Genomic DNA, 19,138 nt, shown 5'->3' on the forward strand with positions numbered 1-19,138 from the left:
CAAATATTGCTGTTAAAAATATTGTTTTTTTACTAATATTGAAAACAAAAATCTGAGAACCAAAGATATTGTTACCTTTAAATAAACATACAAATACTCCAAAACTTTGCTTTATACAATATTGACTACAATATTATTGCCAAAATATTTACATTATCATTAATAAACCTACAAATAACTAGTTTTTATGTTAAACAAAACACTAAAATAAACCTTAAACAACATATACATGTTTTAACAATAAAAATAATATATTGCATCACTAAAATACTATAAATCACTCCAAACAAATAAATATATAACTCAATAAATAGCAGTGTGAGTTAAAAACACATTTTCAAAAACTACAACTCCAAATATTCATACAACAATCTAAAGATAAATATATATATATATATATATATATATATATATATATATATATATATGTATATCAAATAGAATTTTAAAGTATCAAACGACATATTAAACATTATAAAAGAAACATAAATTAGCATTTACCATAGAAAGCCATAACTGAAATAAAATTCAAACCAAAACAGCTAATCAATAAAATCAAACTAAAAACAGGCTTAAACAACAAAATAACACAAAGAATTAAACCAACAATATAAAATGCACATGTACTTGCTAAAGGTAATTACTACAACACTGAGAAAGTGTTAATATACCAAAAAGCAACTAATCACAAACCAGAAAAAAGACAGATAACAGTAAGCAAATGTAAATTATTATAAAAAAGGAATTCAGTCTAAAGCAGAAAAAAATAACACCTAAAGACTTCAACCTCTACAAACTACCAACAAATAAATATTTTAAATGAAACTGATGCACTTTTTATCTATCAACAGCAAAGAGAGCAGCTGCTGACAGCGGTCGGAGTTGCGCTCAGCCACGGTGGCGCTGAGTTCAGAGCTGTCTCAGATAGAAAGAAACCTCTGATTTCAGTGGTTTCTGCCTGTCAGCCCTCTGGAAACTTTGTAATAGGGTCAGGGGGGAGACCGGCAGCTCTGCAGTGATCTCCTCTCCACTGGTCTGGCGGCACGGGTTTCCGACTGCCAGACTCATAATTAGGCCCATACTCTCTAAGGAACAAGTTACTTACTTTCAGTAGCACCTTGTCTGGTAGAGACTATCTAGTTGCAAACATATTACCTTAGAATCATCCCCAGGTGTCAGACTGGATCCGGAAACATTTTTGTAAGCAGTACCCTGCTTGCCAATAAGTGGCATTGTTTGGCTCCGCATGGCATTGCCAGCATTGTCCACAACGGAACCAATGTTAAATGTGCCTATATAGGCACCACCAAGGCATACTGATGTCAGTTTCTTGTGATGACTTTCCATGCCAGGAGTTTGAAGCCACAGAGAACAGTGACCACTGGTGTGGAAAACAGCACCCTGAAAGAGTAAAAGCCTGTCCTTGAAATGCATTTACGAAGAGGGGAGAATGGGTGGGTCGGTAAGTAATGCGCTGCTAAATATAGTCCCTACCAGATAAGGCATTACCAAAGGTAAGTAACTTGTTCATCTGCTAGAGACTTCTAGTCACAGATTCCTTACCTTAGAATAGGTACACAAGCAATATCTTTCCCCGAGGTGGGTCTGCGGACCAATTTCAAATGTGGAAGTCCTGCTAGACTGAACAGACAAAATGTCCTTTCCGCCAAACCTGACTGTCCAGGCAGTATTGCTTTGTAAACGTGTGCAATGAGGCCCACGTTGCTGCCTGGTGGATATCCAGGATTAGAACTCTGGGGGTCATTCTGACTCCCGCCGGCCGCGGTAACCGCCCGGCCGGCGGGAGCCACCAGAATACCGCTACGCGGTCAGAAGACCGCCGCGGTAATTCTGAGTTTCCCGCTGGGCTGGCGGGCGACCGCCAGAAGGCCGCCCGCCAGCCCAGCGGGAAACCCCCTTCCATGAGGATGGCGGCTCCGAATGGAGCCGGCGGAGTGAAAGGGGTGCGACACTGAAAATCTTGGTGGGGCCCTGTTAGGGGGCCCACGACACCCGTTACCGCCAGCCAGGTTCTGGCGGTCAAAACCGCCAGAACCAGGCTGGAGGATTCCCCTGGGCAGCGGGAAACTGGCAGGACACCGCCGGTTTCCCGTATCTGACCGCGGCTGTACCGCCGCGGTCAGAATGCCCATGGGAGCACCGCCAGCCAGGGTCAGAATGACCCCCTCTGTGTCCTAACGCTATGGTCACAGCAGCTCTCGGGGGTTCTTCTTGGCCAGTGCATAGTAGATGTTAGTGTAGAGTATGACCCGTCTGGAGATGGTCTGCTTCTCCACAACCCATCTTTTCTTTGTTCCAACATCCTCCACGAAGAGTTGGTCATCCACCCGGAACTCTCATGTGTGGTCAAGCTAGAACTACAATGCTTTTTTTATGTTCACGTGATGGAGATGCTCCTCTTCCTTATAGAGGTGAGGCAGAGAGTAGATAGTAGGCAAAGTGATGGATTGGACTAAGTTAAAATGAGTGACCTCTTTTGGAAGAAAGGACACCCATGTGCGAAGCACCAGTTTGTCACATAAATTGTGAGGTTTAAATGATAAAGGATGAAGCTCACTGACTCTTCAGTGCAGATGTTATTGCCATGAGAAAATCTGTTTTGATCGTAAGAAGCCTGAGGGGACAATTATGAAGAGACTCAAAGGGAGTGCGTATCAGGAATGTTAAAACAAGATTAAGATCCCACTGAGGCATGATAAATGGGGAAGGTGGAAAGAGATGGTGGAGTCCCTTTAATAACCTATTTACAATAGGGGACTTAAAGATAGATGGCCGATCAGACAACTGCAAGAAAGCTAAGTTAGCAGAAAGATAGCCCTTAAGAGTGCCCAGAACAGAGCCCTGCTGGGCAAGAGAAAGAATTAACAGAAGAACGTGAGAAAGAGAGGCAGAAAGCAGATGAATTTGCTTGTTTGACAACATACCACAATGTTTTTCAATGACAGGTGTGTACTATCTTGGTATAGGAATGCCTAGCTGCCAAGATGACATCACAGGCTTCTGGTAGAAGGTCGAAAGCTGTCAACTGTCACCGCTCAATCTCTTCAAGAAGGAGAAGACTAGATAGGTTTGGGTGGTGGAACCCTCCCCTCCTGCTGTGACAGAAGATCCTTTCTGAGGGGGAAACCTGATCAGAGGATTGATGGCCATGCTGAACAGCTCAGGGAATCAAACTCTCCAGGACTGGTCTGGAGCCATTAGGATGAGTTGAGACTGGAAATTCCTAAACTTCTTGAGAACTCTGGAAATGAGTGGTATGGGTAGAAAGGCATACAGGAGGCCTGAGCTTCACTTGAGACAAAATGCGTGTCTGAGTGACAGCCACCTTGGAAACTCCAGCCTGCAAAACTGCTGACATTGCACATTCTCAGTGGTGTTCAGAGAGCCCACCAGATATTGAACCACCTGAGAAATGCCCTGATGTCCCACCCCACCCTGCTTGTTGCAGTACCACATGGCGGTAGTGTTGCCTGTAAACACCTGCATTAGCCTTCCCTAGAAGGAGGGTAAAAAGAATTCCAAAGGCAGTCAGATCGTTTGGCGCTCAAATGGGTTGATGTGGAGTCTGGATTTCACCTGAGGCCTGGTTCCCGTGACCTCCACCTCTCTCAGATGACCACCGCATCCCAAGAGTGATGCATCTGTCACTACTGCCAGATCTGGTTGGGGAAGGGAAGAAAGAGGGGTCCGTTGTTCGGCAGCCACCACAGCAGATCTTTTGCAGGCATGAGTCATAAGCAGGAAGATGCAGAAGGTCGTAAGTCCCAGCACCTCAGAGTCAGTCTAACCGAAATCCAAGATAGAGGCTGAAACATTGGTATCATAGCCTGAAAATCCTGCACTCGCCAGTTTGGGAGGATAAGCCCAAAACCACACCATGTCCAGAACAACTCCGATGAAAGGGAGCATCTGATACAGAGTCAGGTGTAACTTCAGCACATTGTTAGCATACCCCAGCAAGTGCAGTAGGTCCACCGTAGTCTAGGGGTGAGCTTGTCTTCAACAGTGAGTCATCCAGATAGGAAAAGAATGTCACCCCTCATCTCTGCAGATGAGCTGCAACCACCGCCATCACCTTTGTGAGGGACGCTGGTGAGGCCAAAAGGGAGCATGGCCAACTGAAAGTGCTTGTGACCTACTATGAACCACCTATGCCTATGGAGACATGCCCAACAAACTGCATTAATTGTGGAATACACTACAAACAATCCATTTGCCTTTGAAATTGAAAAATTATAGCACTAGGCTATCTCCCTTTCACAGAGGGACATAGGGCTAGTGCAATCACTACAATTTACGACTCCAATTAACTAATAGAAAGTTCTTTCTACAGCAAAATTAACACAAACTAAGTCAACTAATGGATTATTTTGAGGACACTCGGGTTGTCAGGACTACATCACTCCAGACACAAACACCAACCAAAATGTCTATGACAGCACCTTGGCACAGGAAGCCAAAATAAATAACACAGTGGAAGAATGGTACAATGCCTTTCAATCCACACTAGTCGGAACCCAACCTAGACTCTATAAATGTATACAAATCCTTCAAAAAGAGCAAAGCTACCAGCAATCATGAATTAAACAATCCGTAACCCAAATAGCACCTAAATTCAGCAAACAAAACAAAATAATGTATGACATACCACATTTCAAAGTAAAACTCATCACAACATTCAGTAAACCTCCAAAGTTAAATAAGACTGATACAATTAAATATGTATATTATTTATATAAAAAATCTAAACCCCACCAATAAGTAAACTGAAACAACAATTTCAGTTTGTTCAGAAAATTATTACAATACACAAAATGTATATAATACAAAATAACAATAACGTAACACTTAAATAAATGATAAAATGCAACATTTCTCACCTTCAAAACAAATAAATTACATATTACTTACTGTTCTGTAGTTGCAGATCATCCTCCATAGCCACAAAGTCAAAAAGTATATTCCATCAAAAACTGGAAAAATATTTTCCAAAAAGCCAAAAAAATGCAAAAATAAAACAATTCTAATAGAGATCCATCAAAGCATTCTAAAGTATCCAGGAACCACAAAAAAAGAGAAAAATGTTTTTAAAAAAAAAACACTCCGTAAAACCTCAAAAAAAGCAAACTAAAATAAAAAATATGGGTTTATTATCAAACTAAACAGATTTCCGGGAAATGTCTATAGGACACATTCATAAAGAAAAACCTGCAGAGTAAAACAGAATACCCACCCACAAAAAAGTAAAATATAAAATTACATATATATCACACTTAATCATCAACAAGCAACTAGCATAGCACAATATAACCAAACATTTCTATACTTTACTAAAACACTGTACTAAACCAAAACCAGCACACTGTGGAAAACACTACAATTACTACAACTAAATGTACTAAAACCCACAAACAACACTATAACTAACCTCTATAACCTCTCCTACATCACCCTAACCTCAAAACTCTAAATAAGGGTCCCCGAAAACAGACTAAAGATGAGACAAATAGACTACAAAATAGAAGGTAGTGGTAAAAAAAATTACTATATCCTCATAGAGATTAAGGGCATATAAGCTAAAGATGGTTAAAAAAATGCATACAATTATTAAACTTGTAAAACATGTTAAAAAAGGTGTTAAAATATGTAAAACATTGTTTAAAGTATAAACTAAATAATAGTATGAAATATTTAACATATACTGAAAAAATATATAAAAAGTATGTTACAATATGATTGTGAAACAACTGAAATAATGTCAAAAACCAATAGAAAAAATACCTGAGAAATGTACAAAATACAATACTACGTAAATATGTAAAGTTTAAAATAAAAAAATAATACTTTGAAAACAAACTATTAACAATGACAGAATAATTTTCTACTTTAAAAAAATAAATAAATATCTTTATTAAATTGAAAATAGGTAAGAAAAATACATTTAGAAAAATTTTATATGATACAATTTAAACCTAGCAATTTTTTTAAATAACTACCATATGTATTTCAATATTCACAATAAAATAGCAATGTTTTAAAAAAAGTTTACATTTATCAATTAATTAAAATTAGCTAATACATATTTTTCATTAACATTAATAATTAAAAACAAATGTTCTGAATTTTACAGTATTCATTTACATTACAATAAAAAATAAGTGTTGCTTTTAAATTTAAATATTCACTTTAAAAAAAAAATCTTCCCATCGCTATCCCATAAAAAAAACAACATCCCACTACTAAAATAAATTACATATACATTCATTTAAACATTAATACAACTGAACATATAAATTTCAACATTTTCAAAAATAATAAATGACCTTACTAACCACGCAAAACAAATACTTAACACATGCAATCAAACACACAGGATAATACACATGAATAACACAAAGAGTATTGAACACAATATTTTCAAAAATTCATATTTTAACAATGAAATTATTAACAACACTTAAAACGTGCTTTAATATTCCTTTCCACTATATTAGTGTCATCCCAATATTCTTGACACAATGTTTTAGTATCACAATATTGTATTCAATATTTTGCTCAAAAACCTCACAATCACTGTAGAACACTAACTCTGCACCATATGTAATATAGCAAATTCACAGCAAACCTGAACACCATAAATCAAAATTGCACATGTCCTAATTACATCTGCCTTTGAGGGCAGAATAGTAGAGTATGACCAGATGACATAAAGTTACGCATCAGTTATCAATAATACCTCTAGAAACTGCATAGCGTATTAGTCCCTGCCAGGGCATCCTGTTACTCTTGGCCTTGCCCCACATAATCTCTGGGGTATATGAGGTACAGCTAAAACTCTGGGGCCACCAGTGGGTCAGCCCTACCTCCTGACCAGCCTCAGCCGTAGGAGGCTTCTCCCAACGAACATCCAGGCAACCTAGTGTCCACAAGATTGTCAGTGCTGTCATTTGTTTACAATTTCCCACAGGGCCTAGAGGTCACTGGTGCATCCCTTGCAGATAATTTTTTTTAGGCAAGAACAGATTGAGTGTTTTGCCGAGAATCATTGGATTTTGAGCTGACACCAGGACTTAAAACTGTAGCTCTTGTTCCAAAGTAGGAAGCCTTTGCTAAGAGGCCACACCTTTCGCGTTGCTAAGGGCTGTGCACCGGGGCCCAAAATACATCAAGCAGCACACCCTCCTCAAGCAGCCAAGAAGTGCCAGCCACAGATATGAAAATTAACTACAAGCAGCTCGTGCTTGCACAACTTCCACATTAGTAAGTGCCATTCCCTGGGGGCCATAACTTTGGACAGGACAGCCGATGCATTAAAACCTTAACCTGTAGCAAGGGGTTGTTAAATTAACTAAAAAACAATGATCTTATATACCATGCAAGATTCTTCTTGCCAGCATATCAGGATACTAATGGTGGATATTTTCTTTATGAAAAACCAAAGTACTGCCCTCCTCTTGTCCTTGATGACATCTACTCATTCAAACATGTTCTCACCTGTATTGTTTACAGTGTCTGACTGCACCTATCCACCCTGAATTTATCACTTTGCCCTCCATGTTATTCTTCTGGACAGCTGCCCTGCCCATTTGCATTTCACATTCCTGTGCATCACATGCATTCGTTGAGATTTTCCCAGAGTCGCTGTCACTCACCGCTTTGCTGATCAGGCTGGCCCGGTTGTGGACTATGCCCCAGGTGGCGATGCCGATGGTGACAATTTCATTGTCGCCGTAGCTGCTGCTGCTCATACTGAATTCCCGCACTGCTTCTCCAACAAGCTTCATCACACCAGCATGGCAGCCACCAGTGATGATCCAGGCTCCTACATTGGTAGACAAAATTAAAGATAAGTTGGGCATGCTGATATTAGTTCCCAAAGGACTACTTCTAATTTAATATTTGTCTCAAAGCTGTGTGACAGGATCCAAGGGGATGACTAGCATAGATAAGGGGACAGACAAAGAATCTGAAGTTATTTGTAGATATCTAAGTAGATGTGCCAGTTAATATATTATCTTTGCCTTTAATTGGTGACAAGGTATGTTTCTCCCTTAAACATATAGGCCCATATTTATACTTTTTTAGCGCCCCATTTGCGCCATTTTTTGACGCAAAAGCGGCGCAAACTTGCAAAATACAATTGTATTTTGTAAGTTTGCGCCGTTTTTGCGTCAAAAAGCGGCGCAAATGCGGCGCTAAAAAAGTATAAATATGAGCCATAGAATGGTGGAACTATTAGCCTGGATAATAACACTTTTAGTACACGTCTTGGGCCCTAGGCGGACACTAGCCCTATTAGGGCTCTGTGTGGGAGAAGGTGGAACCTGTGCAGCTTTCAACAAAGTTTTTTGATAGAGCAGAGCTTTTGACAACACCAGAGGATACTTATGTCCTAGTGTGGAAACAGAAACTACCAGTAGAAACTAATATCAGAGGTGAAGAATGAAAACTGGAACTGGAACTGAAGGTTCTTTTTAGCCTGATAAACAGGCAAGGCTCACAATCAGGTCAAACCCTTTCATGTGGACTGTAGCTGTCTCTTGGGTATTTGGGATACAAATCTCAATGTATCGCTTCAAAAACAAATCGGTGAAAGCCAAAAATGAAAACATGTCTTAGTAAAGGAAATCTGTTAAAATGCACCTAAACATTGCATATACCAGCTGCCTATCTTCTAGGAAGCTAATGGATGCCTGACAGCACCAAAAGGAACAAAGAGTCAGGTGCATGCAAGTATCAAGAATGCTTGCCTGAATTCATCTCAGCAGGCTTAATCCAGTATCCCCAGGTTCTCTTTATTGATGTGTGTTGAGATGACCCTACTCACCTGTGCTCTGAGCTGCTTTGACAAGCCCCTTACTAAAGAGGTTCTTCAGCCGGGGATTCATGCTGAAGTTCTTGGCTCCACCAGTCACAGTGATCAGGAGGTTGGGCACGCTCAGCTGCCACTGATCGGTCATCATTTCGTAGAGGACTTTGGATGAGGTGTTGTTGGAGGCACGCACATACTATGGAGAAATAGCACAAGAAGAAAAAGAATTTTGTGGTACAGAATATTACAACAGACATGTAGACCATGTTCTCATAAAACCTTGGGGGCATATTTAAGAGCCCCTAACACCACTAGAGTGTCATTTTATGTGACGCTCCAGTGGCGCTAACCTCTGCTCCATATTTACAAGGAGGTGTAACGCCACTCTTTGTGACATTCTGCCTCCTTCTAAATATGGGACCCTCCGATGCAGTTTTCTGCGTCAGAGAGGCGTGCAATGGGCGTTGCTGTGGGCGTGCCACAGTAACACCCGTTGCATTTTGACACTGCCTCAGATTTACGAGATTTTGTAAACCTGAGGCAGCGCCAAACTCTACCGCAATCCAAGGGGTGGCGTTAGCAAGGCGCAACAAGGAGGAATACTTTTATTCCTCCTTGTTTTTTTTGCTTTTTCTATGCATGCTTCATTCTGCAGCATGCATAGAAAGAGCAAAATGACTGAAACTATTGCTTATGTGCATGAAGGTGTCCACTCCTGCACATAAACAATCATTTCAAAATTAGGCTTTGACACTTCTGTGTGTGCTGCATTCTGTAGCACACAAAGAAGTGCCAAATTTAGTGATCGTTTATGTGCAGGAAGGGACACTTTCCCGCAAATACACAATCACACCCCTCAACGCAAACATCCATGCATTATGGTGCAAGGATGCCTGCATTGGCAGCTAAATTTAGTGCCAGGGCAGGGATAACACAGGGGTGCGCCTTATTCAATTAAATACGGCCCATCCTTGCATTGTGAAAATGACGTAGCACTGCGCTGCCAATTTTGGTGCAGGGTTGCGCTCCATCATTTTTCCATAAATATGGTCCCTAGTTTTTATCAACAGAAATTATGGTGTTGGACATGTGCTGCAGGAACTCAGAGATGCACTAAGAAATTATGGACCAAGCCCAAGCAAAAAATATGATCACAGCATCTCAAACGTTGGCAAAGTCCTTTCAGGCTACACCAAAGAGGCCAAACATACAAAGCACTAATCTTAGGCACAACAGTGAAAAGTGACAAAGACCATATTACCTCTTGGAGTAACTCCATCTGTTGGGACAGGAATGTTCCTGCATGATAAACAGGCCCGTCCTCAGTGAAACTGATGCCCTGACTTTTATATTTGGAATAGGCATAATGCTAATTTAACGCCTGCACAGAACTCCAGTTCAAGCAAACACTGTGATGTGAGATATGATGGTGGTGTTAATTTTGCTCTACTGTAGTTGACAATACCATATGCCTTGTCAACCTGGGGGTGCTGAGTTAACCAAGATTACAAAGCAAACCCTGAGAAATTAGAAGTTACTGAGGGATTTAGTAATTCCAGGTCCAATTCTTCCAATACATTTTTCTTTTACCAAGTGTTTCTCCCAGAAATTTTTTGACTACTCCAGAAAAGGTGCACAAAACAAATATATCTATCACAAAACTGAATAGTAAGGCTAGGTGGGTCTAAAACTATCAGACCATATCACACCTAAATTATGCTCCCAGCTCTTTTTGCCGTTGTAAGAAAGAGTCACCTTCAAGATGCTGTTTGTGACCTGGGAAACTTACTAAAACTAGGACCCCTATTATTTAGGAAAGCAGATGCAGGTTCATAATTTCATCACTTGGCAAGGTCTATGTACATACCTCGAATTAGAATGAAGATATTACATTATTTTTGTGTTCTGGCAATTTAATAACAGTCTTCACTTGTTTGATACTATATTAACACACTGTAAGTATGTAAAAGGCATTAGATTTAATTGGCAACTAACTACATAATAGCCTTTGGATTCTACATCATGAGTTTGGTCTTTACATATTGCATCTGGGGAATGTACTACTGGATATCAAGAGAAACAATATTATGGCATACTAATATTGAGGACAGAATATCAAGTGACAAAATACTGAAAGGTAAGTGCATATAGTAATGTAAATATTTACTGTTCCTAACTTCACATCTGTGTCCCTTGAAGTTATATGTACCACAACCGTACACTTATATGGAGTCAGATATAGAAAATCTAGACATACTTATCTGTTGATATTTTATTTTTGATAGCCTGTCCTCAATATTCTGTCCTATTGATACGGTTGATTTGATATTCAGGGGGCACACCACATCTGGGCTATCTTCAAAACAAGGTGCATTGATTATATTGACATCACGAGTGTTTGACCTGTCAGCCTTAGAATGCTCTTCCCCAAACCTTTTGCCTTCCTCCTCTATTTTTTGCTGATCTCGTTTTTGCTGGTCTTGGAACCATGTGCATTTTACCACTTCTAACCAGTACTAAAGTACATGTGCTCACTCCTTAAAACATGGTAACATTGGCTTATCCCCAATTGGCATATTTAGTGTATTTGTAAGTCGCTAGTGTAGCGTCCTTCCCAGCCAGGGTACTCCTAAATGATTATGTAACATACACAGCTTGGTCTTACACATCTTTATTGCCCTGCATGCAACTTTGAACTCAACATTGTAAACATGAAATCTATTCACCAAACCCAAGCACTTACGCCACAGTTCCACAGAGTACATCAGGAACCAAAATGGTCTCATCATCGCTAACTCACAAGACACTACGGGTATATTTACTAAGATTTTACATTGTGTATGCATCACAAACTTGACACAAATCAAGGCAAAATCTTTTTTTACCTATTTACTTTCCAGCGCAAAACTTGTTTTATGTGGAAAAGTACCCTAAAAGTAACGCAAGGCAGCGCAAAGCACTGCTTTGCATTGCTTGGTGCCAAGGGGGTGTTATATGGGCATTCCAATGAAACCATTCATGCTTTTTGATGCTAAATCCTATCTGCTAACATTAGTAGACAGGGTTTGGCGCCAAAAATGAATGCAGTTGAAAAGCAGGAGCTAAAAGGAGAAATGTATTAATTTCTCCTTTCTTTTCTGACTTTGCGTGCATGATGCACCTTGCAGCACACATACAATGTAGGAAACTTTTTAAAGTGTGTCTACGCATAGGGTACCCTTCCAGAACAAAAGCTATGCTAGACTCATGCACACACCATAGCACTATGGTGTTAAGGCGTGTGCGTGGTGCTCAGCACCTAAAATCAGCACCAGCGCGAGGAAGAGGGGAGGAGAGAGCCATAATTATGTAAATATGGCACTCTCCCGCTCTCTCGCATTTTTTGCTGCGGCACTGCGCTGCGTGTCAATTAAGTACATCTGGGCCTGCATCGCTCCTCTTACTACATAAAAATATTCTATATTTTTATAGATATACATTAAAACTCCTCGATGAGTCATCTTCGAGCTCTGACCAAACGCCCAGATCGGGACCTCTAAGGCTCTGAAGAGAGAAGTGAAGTGACTACGACTGGCATTGGTGATGCAGGGACAGATGCAGTCAAGGGGCTCTCTACAGTCTCACTCGAACCAGTCTCATCTCTGACATCAGGGACTGGCAAAAGATTAGGCAGATGCCTGGAATGCGAGGAATCTTGTGTAGTGTACTTTCCAGGAGGGTGAGCAAGCGCCATGTGTTATTTGCTAGTTACAACTTTGAAAGGTTTAGCATCAAAAGCAGCATCAGATTTGCGCTTTCCCTGTTGTTGCACTAATACTTGACCTCCTTCATTAAAAACAATTTTCTTGACATATAGACGCTTGTTGGCACCATCTGTTGTAGATCTTCTGTTGGTCCATTGTGGTAACTTGGTCATCATGTCTCTCCTGATCGTCAGGGTGGAAGTACTTTCACCTGTCATTGAATGAGAAGTCAGATCAAGCTTCTCCATAAAGCTCATAAAGCATTGCACAACAGCATTTGCTTGTGGCCACAGCAGTGTGCTTTTCTGAATTCTCTGAATTCTCGATTATTAAAAGGCGGGCCATTGTGAGACTCCAAACTGCAAAAATGCAATCTAACTTCTCTTTCTTGAGTAATGGATGAGAGATCTACTAGTGGAAAACTGGAGTATTCATCGATGATCACCAACAGGTGATGTCCATTGTCAAGAGGACCAAAGAAATCAACAGCCTATCTCTCCGATACATGTTTTGGTAAATCTGACATGTTCAAAGTATGTTGAGTGATTCTGAGAGATAAGCAATTACACAAATGACAGGCTGTCAACTCTCAACTTTCTCGTCAAGATGAGGAAACTAAACTCTGTCTCATAGAGCTTGTTTACTAGCAACAATTCCCCAATATCCTTCATGACCACTTCAATTACGTGTTGCAGATTTTTGGTATGACAATTCTCAAATCTAATAAAACAATACCTTCTTGAGTAACACAAAGTTCATCTTTCACATTTTTGAACTTCTGGTTTTCACTGTCAGGTGTGAGAGGTTGAGTGTGCTGTTTCCAAGACTGATATGCGTTAATGCCTATAGCATTAACATGTCACTATTTTTGTCCATTGCAATAAAAATGTGTTCCAAAGAGATAGCAGCAGGAGTACAGGACTTCATAATGAAGTTAAAGTAGGCGTCCGCAAGTTTGGAAGTGTTACCATAACACTGTACTGGCAAAGTAGTCACCAGGATTCTGTTCTTTCCCTGGTCTGTTCACGATAGAATAGTCATATTCCTGTAGGCGCAAACCACAACATTCAATTCTAGGAGGCGTCTTATCGTGTGTTTGCCAAAGATAGTAAGCAGTGCTTGAAAATCGGTTACAAGAGTGAAAGGTTTTCCTTATAAGTATACGTGGCAATGTTCACAAGCCCACACCACTGCTAAGCTTTCTTTCTCAGGTTGTGAAGAGGCATGTTGTTTGTGACAAGGTTCTTCTTGCATATGCTACAATATGCCTTCAAGCATTTGGGTGTCCACTGTGTTGGGCAAGGATCGCGTGCAACCCGGCCAGGCTGGCGTCAACAACAACTTCTGGATGATGCATTGGATCAAATTATGCCATTCCACTGGCATTCTCAATTGCATGCTTGATTTTCTTAAAACTTTGTTCACATTCATGTGACCAGTAAAATGAAGCATTTCTTTTTGCTAAGTCTCTGAAGGGTGTAGCAGCAAATTCACTTGTATCAGAAACAGCAAGGGGCCATGCTAACAGATGAAGATAACGTGGTAACATCTTGAGGGGTATTAGTGGCTGGCAGAGCTTGTACTTTAGCTTGATCTGGCGTCATACCCCCATCAGAAAAGAGATATGATCAAAGAATTTGAGTTTTGTTTTATGAAACTTACATGTCTCAGCATTCAGAGTTAAATCTGCATCAGCAAGTAAATGGCACACTTGTGTCAGAGCTTTGTCATGTTCCTTTACGGTGGCTCCAAAAACCAATATGTCATCACTGTATTTGACAGGTTGTATGATACGTTGTATGATCGTGAAAATGTTCTGCAGCGGATGCCACACAGAAAATTAAGTGTTTATATCTAAAAAAATCAATATAAGTAGAAAAGAGCTGTAATGTACCTGCAATCTTATTTGAGTTCTAACTGATGATATAATTTGTTCACATTAGACAAGAGAAGATTTTGGCACCAGTTAGCTGTGTGATCAAGTCGGCAATGTGCGGACCAGGATATTGTTCTCTTTCAATTGCCTTGTTAGCTTGAAATATATCAACACAGCTCCTTCACTGTCCCTTTTGGGCAATACCACTGTGGGTGAAACCTATGGAGTTGGACCAGTAGATCGCTCAATAATTTTATGTTTAGCAGTGTCTTGAGCTCTTTCTCAACAGCTACTTGTAGATGAAATGCAATTCATCTATATCTTTGAGCAACAGGATGACTGTCCTCATTGATATGCAGTTTCACTTTCATGGTCTTAAGTTTCCCCAATCCATGAGACAGAAACGAGAACTGACTTACTATTTCGTGATGAGCATTCATGTTGTAGTTTACAGATTTCAGTCCCATGTCAGCAACAGTACTGAAACTGAGTAAACAGGCACTTGATGCAGTACCTTGAAATACGTGAATTTGTGCTTTTACTTTTGTAATTTTGGTTTCTACAAATGAACCCTGAGTCTTCAATGCAGCCCACGTATACACTTTAGTCTTTGAAAGTGTGAGACGGGGCAAGGAGGAAGTTCATTGTACTTCTCCTCAGGCATAATATTTATTATATATGCACCACTGTCAATATTAAAAGGTATGGAACATCCGTTTACTTTTTGTGAAACCTCAGACAATGTTTGAATGACTTTTGTGATTTCACTTGTTGACTTCTCTTTGACTCAAAATCTTATGTGCATGCAGCCAGTTTGACATACACACGTTTTTCTAAGGTAAACATCAACATGGCACATCTGGCTTCCTCACTATCACTTGATAATGAAATTAAAGAACTCTTGGGCAAAGATTTAGAAGAAGACTGACTACATTTGGTGTCATTTGCCTCAGTTGATATTGACGTTTGGCCTTGTGGGCATGTGTAGAACGTCACAGAGGGAACGTTCAGGTGACCAGCAGCTTGTTGATCAGCACATCACTAAGGGTTTCTTTCAGCATTGGTTGCCTGAATGAATCTGACAGAAATTTGACAATAATTTGGAGAATTATGGCTTCTTTGTCATTGAATTCATTGAACTTACAGTGTTTGAGGAGTGTGTCAAGTCTCTGAACAAATATGTCGATTGTTTCACCAACTTTCTGTTGTTCCTGACTGAAAACATATCTTTCAAAATCAACACTCAGCATTGGATTGAATTTGAGATTTAACTCTTCTTTGATTTGACAGTATTGACTTCATCAGTTCACAGCAGTTTCTTTATTATCTCTTTTACTCCTTCACCTGAAAGATTTTTGAGGTATTTGAAAATCTTTTTGTTGTCTGTTTCTTCCAGTGCATCAATGAAATCATCAAACACTCCTATCCAGCCAATCCATCTATCACTAATATTTTGCTTTTTGGGGGTATCAAAGAGAGGAGGTGGATTCAAGAAGGCAGCAGAGCCATATTCTGTGCTCTTTCCAGCAGCCATTGAAAAAGTTCATAATTTAGATCACCACTTACAGCCTTTCAGTCAGTCTGATGTGATTCACCAGCCTCGTAAGCACATCCCCTTGCTTCTGCTTGGGTTGCAGTGCATGGTGCTGAGGTGTGATGGCTCTCTTTCTCAGGTTTTATTGGATTATCAATACCTCTAATGTTGCTCTGCATTTATCTGCTTCTACTCACAGTGTTCTCTTGCACCTGGCTGTCGCTGCTCGTTGATTCTCCAGACCTGGTTCTTACTGCCTTTAGTATAGTCATACTGTATGATTTGAAAACTCAGTATTGTGTAGAGATGCAGTACCATTTTCACAGCCTTATAAGTGCGTTTCTAGCCAACGATGTATAAATCTCTAAATGAGGCTTCTGTTATCTTCAAAACTCCACACTTGTCACTTTGACTCCACCTGTGCCAACCGTTGATCTTCACTTCAACTAAGGCATGTGTGGCACACACAAGCAGTTTGCTGGACTGATGCAAACTCTCTGGGATAGTGTAGGAGGCTGGCCTGGTGTGTGGTGGGTACCTAATGTACTTATACCAGGTCTAGTTATCCCTTATTAGTGAAATGTAGGCATTGTCTAGAAGCCAGGCTCTCTAGGGATAATGTGGATGAGCAGCCAAGGCCTAACTAGGAGACATGCAAAGCTCATGCAATACCAATGTAGTCACACAGTACTCACACACATGAAAGAAAATACTCAGTGTTACAAAAATGAAGGTACTTTATTTTGGTGACACAAATGCCAAAAATACCCTGGAGACTATACTCTCTTAGGAGGTAAGTAATACACAAATTATATACACTAGTATGCAGAAATAGCTGTAAAACCAGTTAGAAAACAGTGCAAATAGTGAAAATCACAATAGTTAGAAATGGGCCTAGAGGGAACACAAACATATACTAAGAAAGAGGAATGCGAAAGTTGGTTTCCCACCTAGGCAAGTGTAGTGTGTATAAGGGCGTTGGCACAATTAGAAAACACCAAAGGTAAGTAATAGAACCCTCCCCAGAGCCCAGGAAAGCAGAAGTAAATCACAGAAACTTTCCTAGAAAACAAAAGAACACGAAAAGAAAGATTATGCAAGTACCAGAAGAGACTGCAAGACACCAACAATGGATTCCTGGACCAGAAGACCTGTGGAAGAAGGGGACCAAGTCCAAGAAGCACTGAAAAGTCCAGGGAAAACAGGACCCCCGGTTAACCCAGATGAAGGTGCAAAAGAAGAACCACAGGTGAGAAACAACAGTAAGTACTGCACCCAAAAAGACAGATGCAGGATCCTGGTTGGTGCAGATGTCCCATGCCGGATGGATGATTGCAGTTTCTTTGCTTCGCTGGATTCCGTCAACAAGCCTTGGCACACGCAAATCTCCCGGTTAGTGGAAAATGGCGCTGCCCGGGACCAGGAGTTACCAGGTGAACTCTACCCAGGAGGGGGAGTCAGAAGTGGCTCTCTGCAACTCAGAGAACTCTCAGAAAATCAGGCAGCAAGCACAGGAGTCCCACAGCATGGGGCCAAAGTGGGTGCAAAAGGAGGCCCATGCAGCACTACAACTAAGAGTCCAACGCCGCCGGAGAACCACGCAGAAAGATGTGCATCGCAGGAAGGAGTGCTGGATGCCGAAGCTGCATGGTGCACGAAGAACTTTGTGAAAGGATACCAACAAGCCTTGGCAACTGCAAAACCCACTATGCATGGGGGTACTGTCTTGCGTGGGGAGGCAAGCTCTTTATCTCCACCAAATTTGGACAGTAGGACGTCATGATTGTTGGGACCACTTCAGTCTACCACCTGTGATGCTGGATCCACACACTTAATCAGGAGAGGGGATCCACAGCATAGGTTGTTGCTGCAGAGGGGTGTCTGCTGAAGCAGGGGAGTGACTCCTTCACTCCAAGGGAGATTCCTTTGTTCTTCTGGTGCAGGCCAAAGACAGGCTGTCCTCTGAGGATGCACAACCAGGAAACAGTTGCAGTTGCTGGCAGAATGTGAAGATACAATGTTGCAGAAGTCATCTTTGCTTCTTTGTTGCAGTTTGTAGAGTTCCTGGAGGGTCCAGATGCAGTTTCTTGGGTAAGAGGGTGAAGTAAAGGATGAAGAGGATTCCTGCTGGAGTCTTGCAATCCGAATCTAAAGAACCACCCAAGAGAGAGACCCTAAATAGCCCTGAAAGGGGGATTGGTCAGCTACACAGGTAAGCATCTACCTGGGGAGGGCTTTGACGTCACCTACTGGCACTCGCCACTCAGATGCTCCCAGAGTGCCCTGCCAACTTGGAATCCAAGATATCAATACCCAGTGACCCTCTGGAAGAGCTCTGAGCACCACCCTTGGGGTGGTGATGGACAGGGGAGTGGTCACTCCCCTTTCCTTGGTCCAGTTTCGCACCAGAGCAGGGACTAGGGGTCCTTATGCAAGGAGGGCACCATCTCTGCCCTTCAAAGCATTTCCAGAGGCTTGGGGAGGCTACCCCTCCCAAGCCTGTAACACCTATTTCCAAAGGGAGAGGGTGTAACACCCTTCTCCCAAAGGAAATCCTTTCTTCTGCTTTCCTGGGCTTGAGCTGCTCAAGCAACAGGAGGGCAGGAACCTGTCTGAGAGGTGGCAGCAGCTGGGTCTGTTTGGAAAACCTCAGAAGGCTGTAATGGCAATACTGAGGGTCCTCTAAGGAGCCCCCAGAGTGCATGGAATCATACAACCAATGCTTGCAAAAGCATTGGGATGTGATTCCAACATGTTTGATACCCAACATGCCTACGTTCAGAGTTACCATTATGTAGCTGGACATAGGTAGTGACCTATGTCCAGTACACATGTAAAATGGCATTCCCACACTCACAAAGTCTGGGGAAATGGTCCTGGAGGTCGTGGGGGCACCTCTGCTAGTGCAGGGATGCCCTCACACGCAGATACTCTGCACCTTGCCCTCATGGCTGAAAGGCCTGCTATAGGGGTGACTTATAAGTGACCTTTTGCAGTGTAAATGGCAGTGAGAGGGTGCATGCACATTTTTCACGCAGGCTACAATGGCAGTTCTGCAGAAGCCTTTGAATGGGCTCCCTATGGGTGGCAAAAGAAATGCTGCATCCCATATGGATCCCCTGGAACCCCAATGCCCTGGGTACCTAAGTACC

The 19,138-nt window shown here is 41.3% G+C and overlaps 1 protein-coding gene across 4 annotated transcripts in view; it reads right to left on the reverse strand.

Moving 5' to 3' along the window:
• LOC138249674 (transient receptor potential cation channel subfamily M member 2-like) overlaps nt 1–19,138 on the reverse strand; it is a 519,042-nt gene that overhangs the window by 393,338 nt on the left and 106,566 nt on the right. For all 4 annotated transcript variants that reach the window (XR_011194834.1, XM_069203635.1, XM_069203637.1 and 1 more), the window contains 2 exons: nt 8,849–9,029; nt 7,674–7,843 (listed from right to left, as the gene is read on the reverse strand). Coding sequence is in view for 3 of the 4 variants with exons in the window: in XM_069203635.1 (XP_069059736.1) it covers nt 7,674–7,843; nt 8,849–9,029 (351 nt within the window). In the remaining variant the exon portion in view is untranslated. The remainder of the gene's footprint in view (nt 1–7,673; nt 7,844–8,848; nt 9,030–19,138) is intronic.

The sequence above is a fragment of the Pleurodeles waltl genome, chromosome 8 (assembly GCF_031143425.1).
Source record: "Pleurodeles waltl isolate 20211129_DDA chromosome 8, aPleWal1.hap1.20221129, whole genome shotgun sequence".
In the NCBI taxonomy this organism is placed as follows: Eukaryota; Metazoa; Chordata; class Amphibia; order Caudata; family Salamandridae; genus Pleurodeles; species Pleurodeles waltl.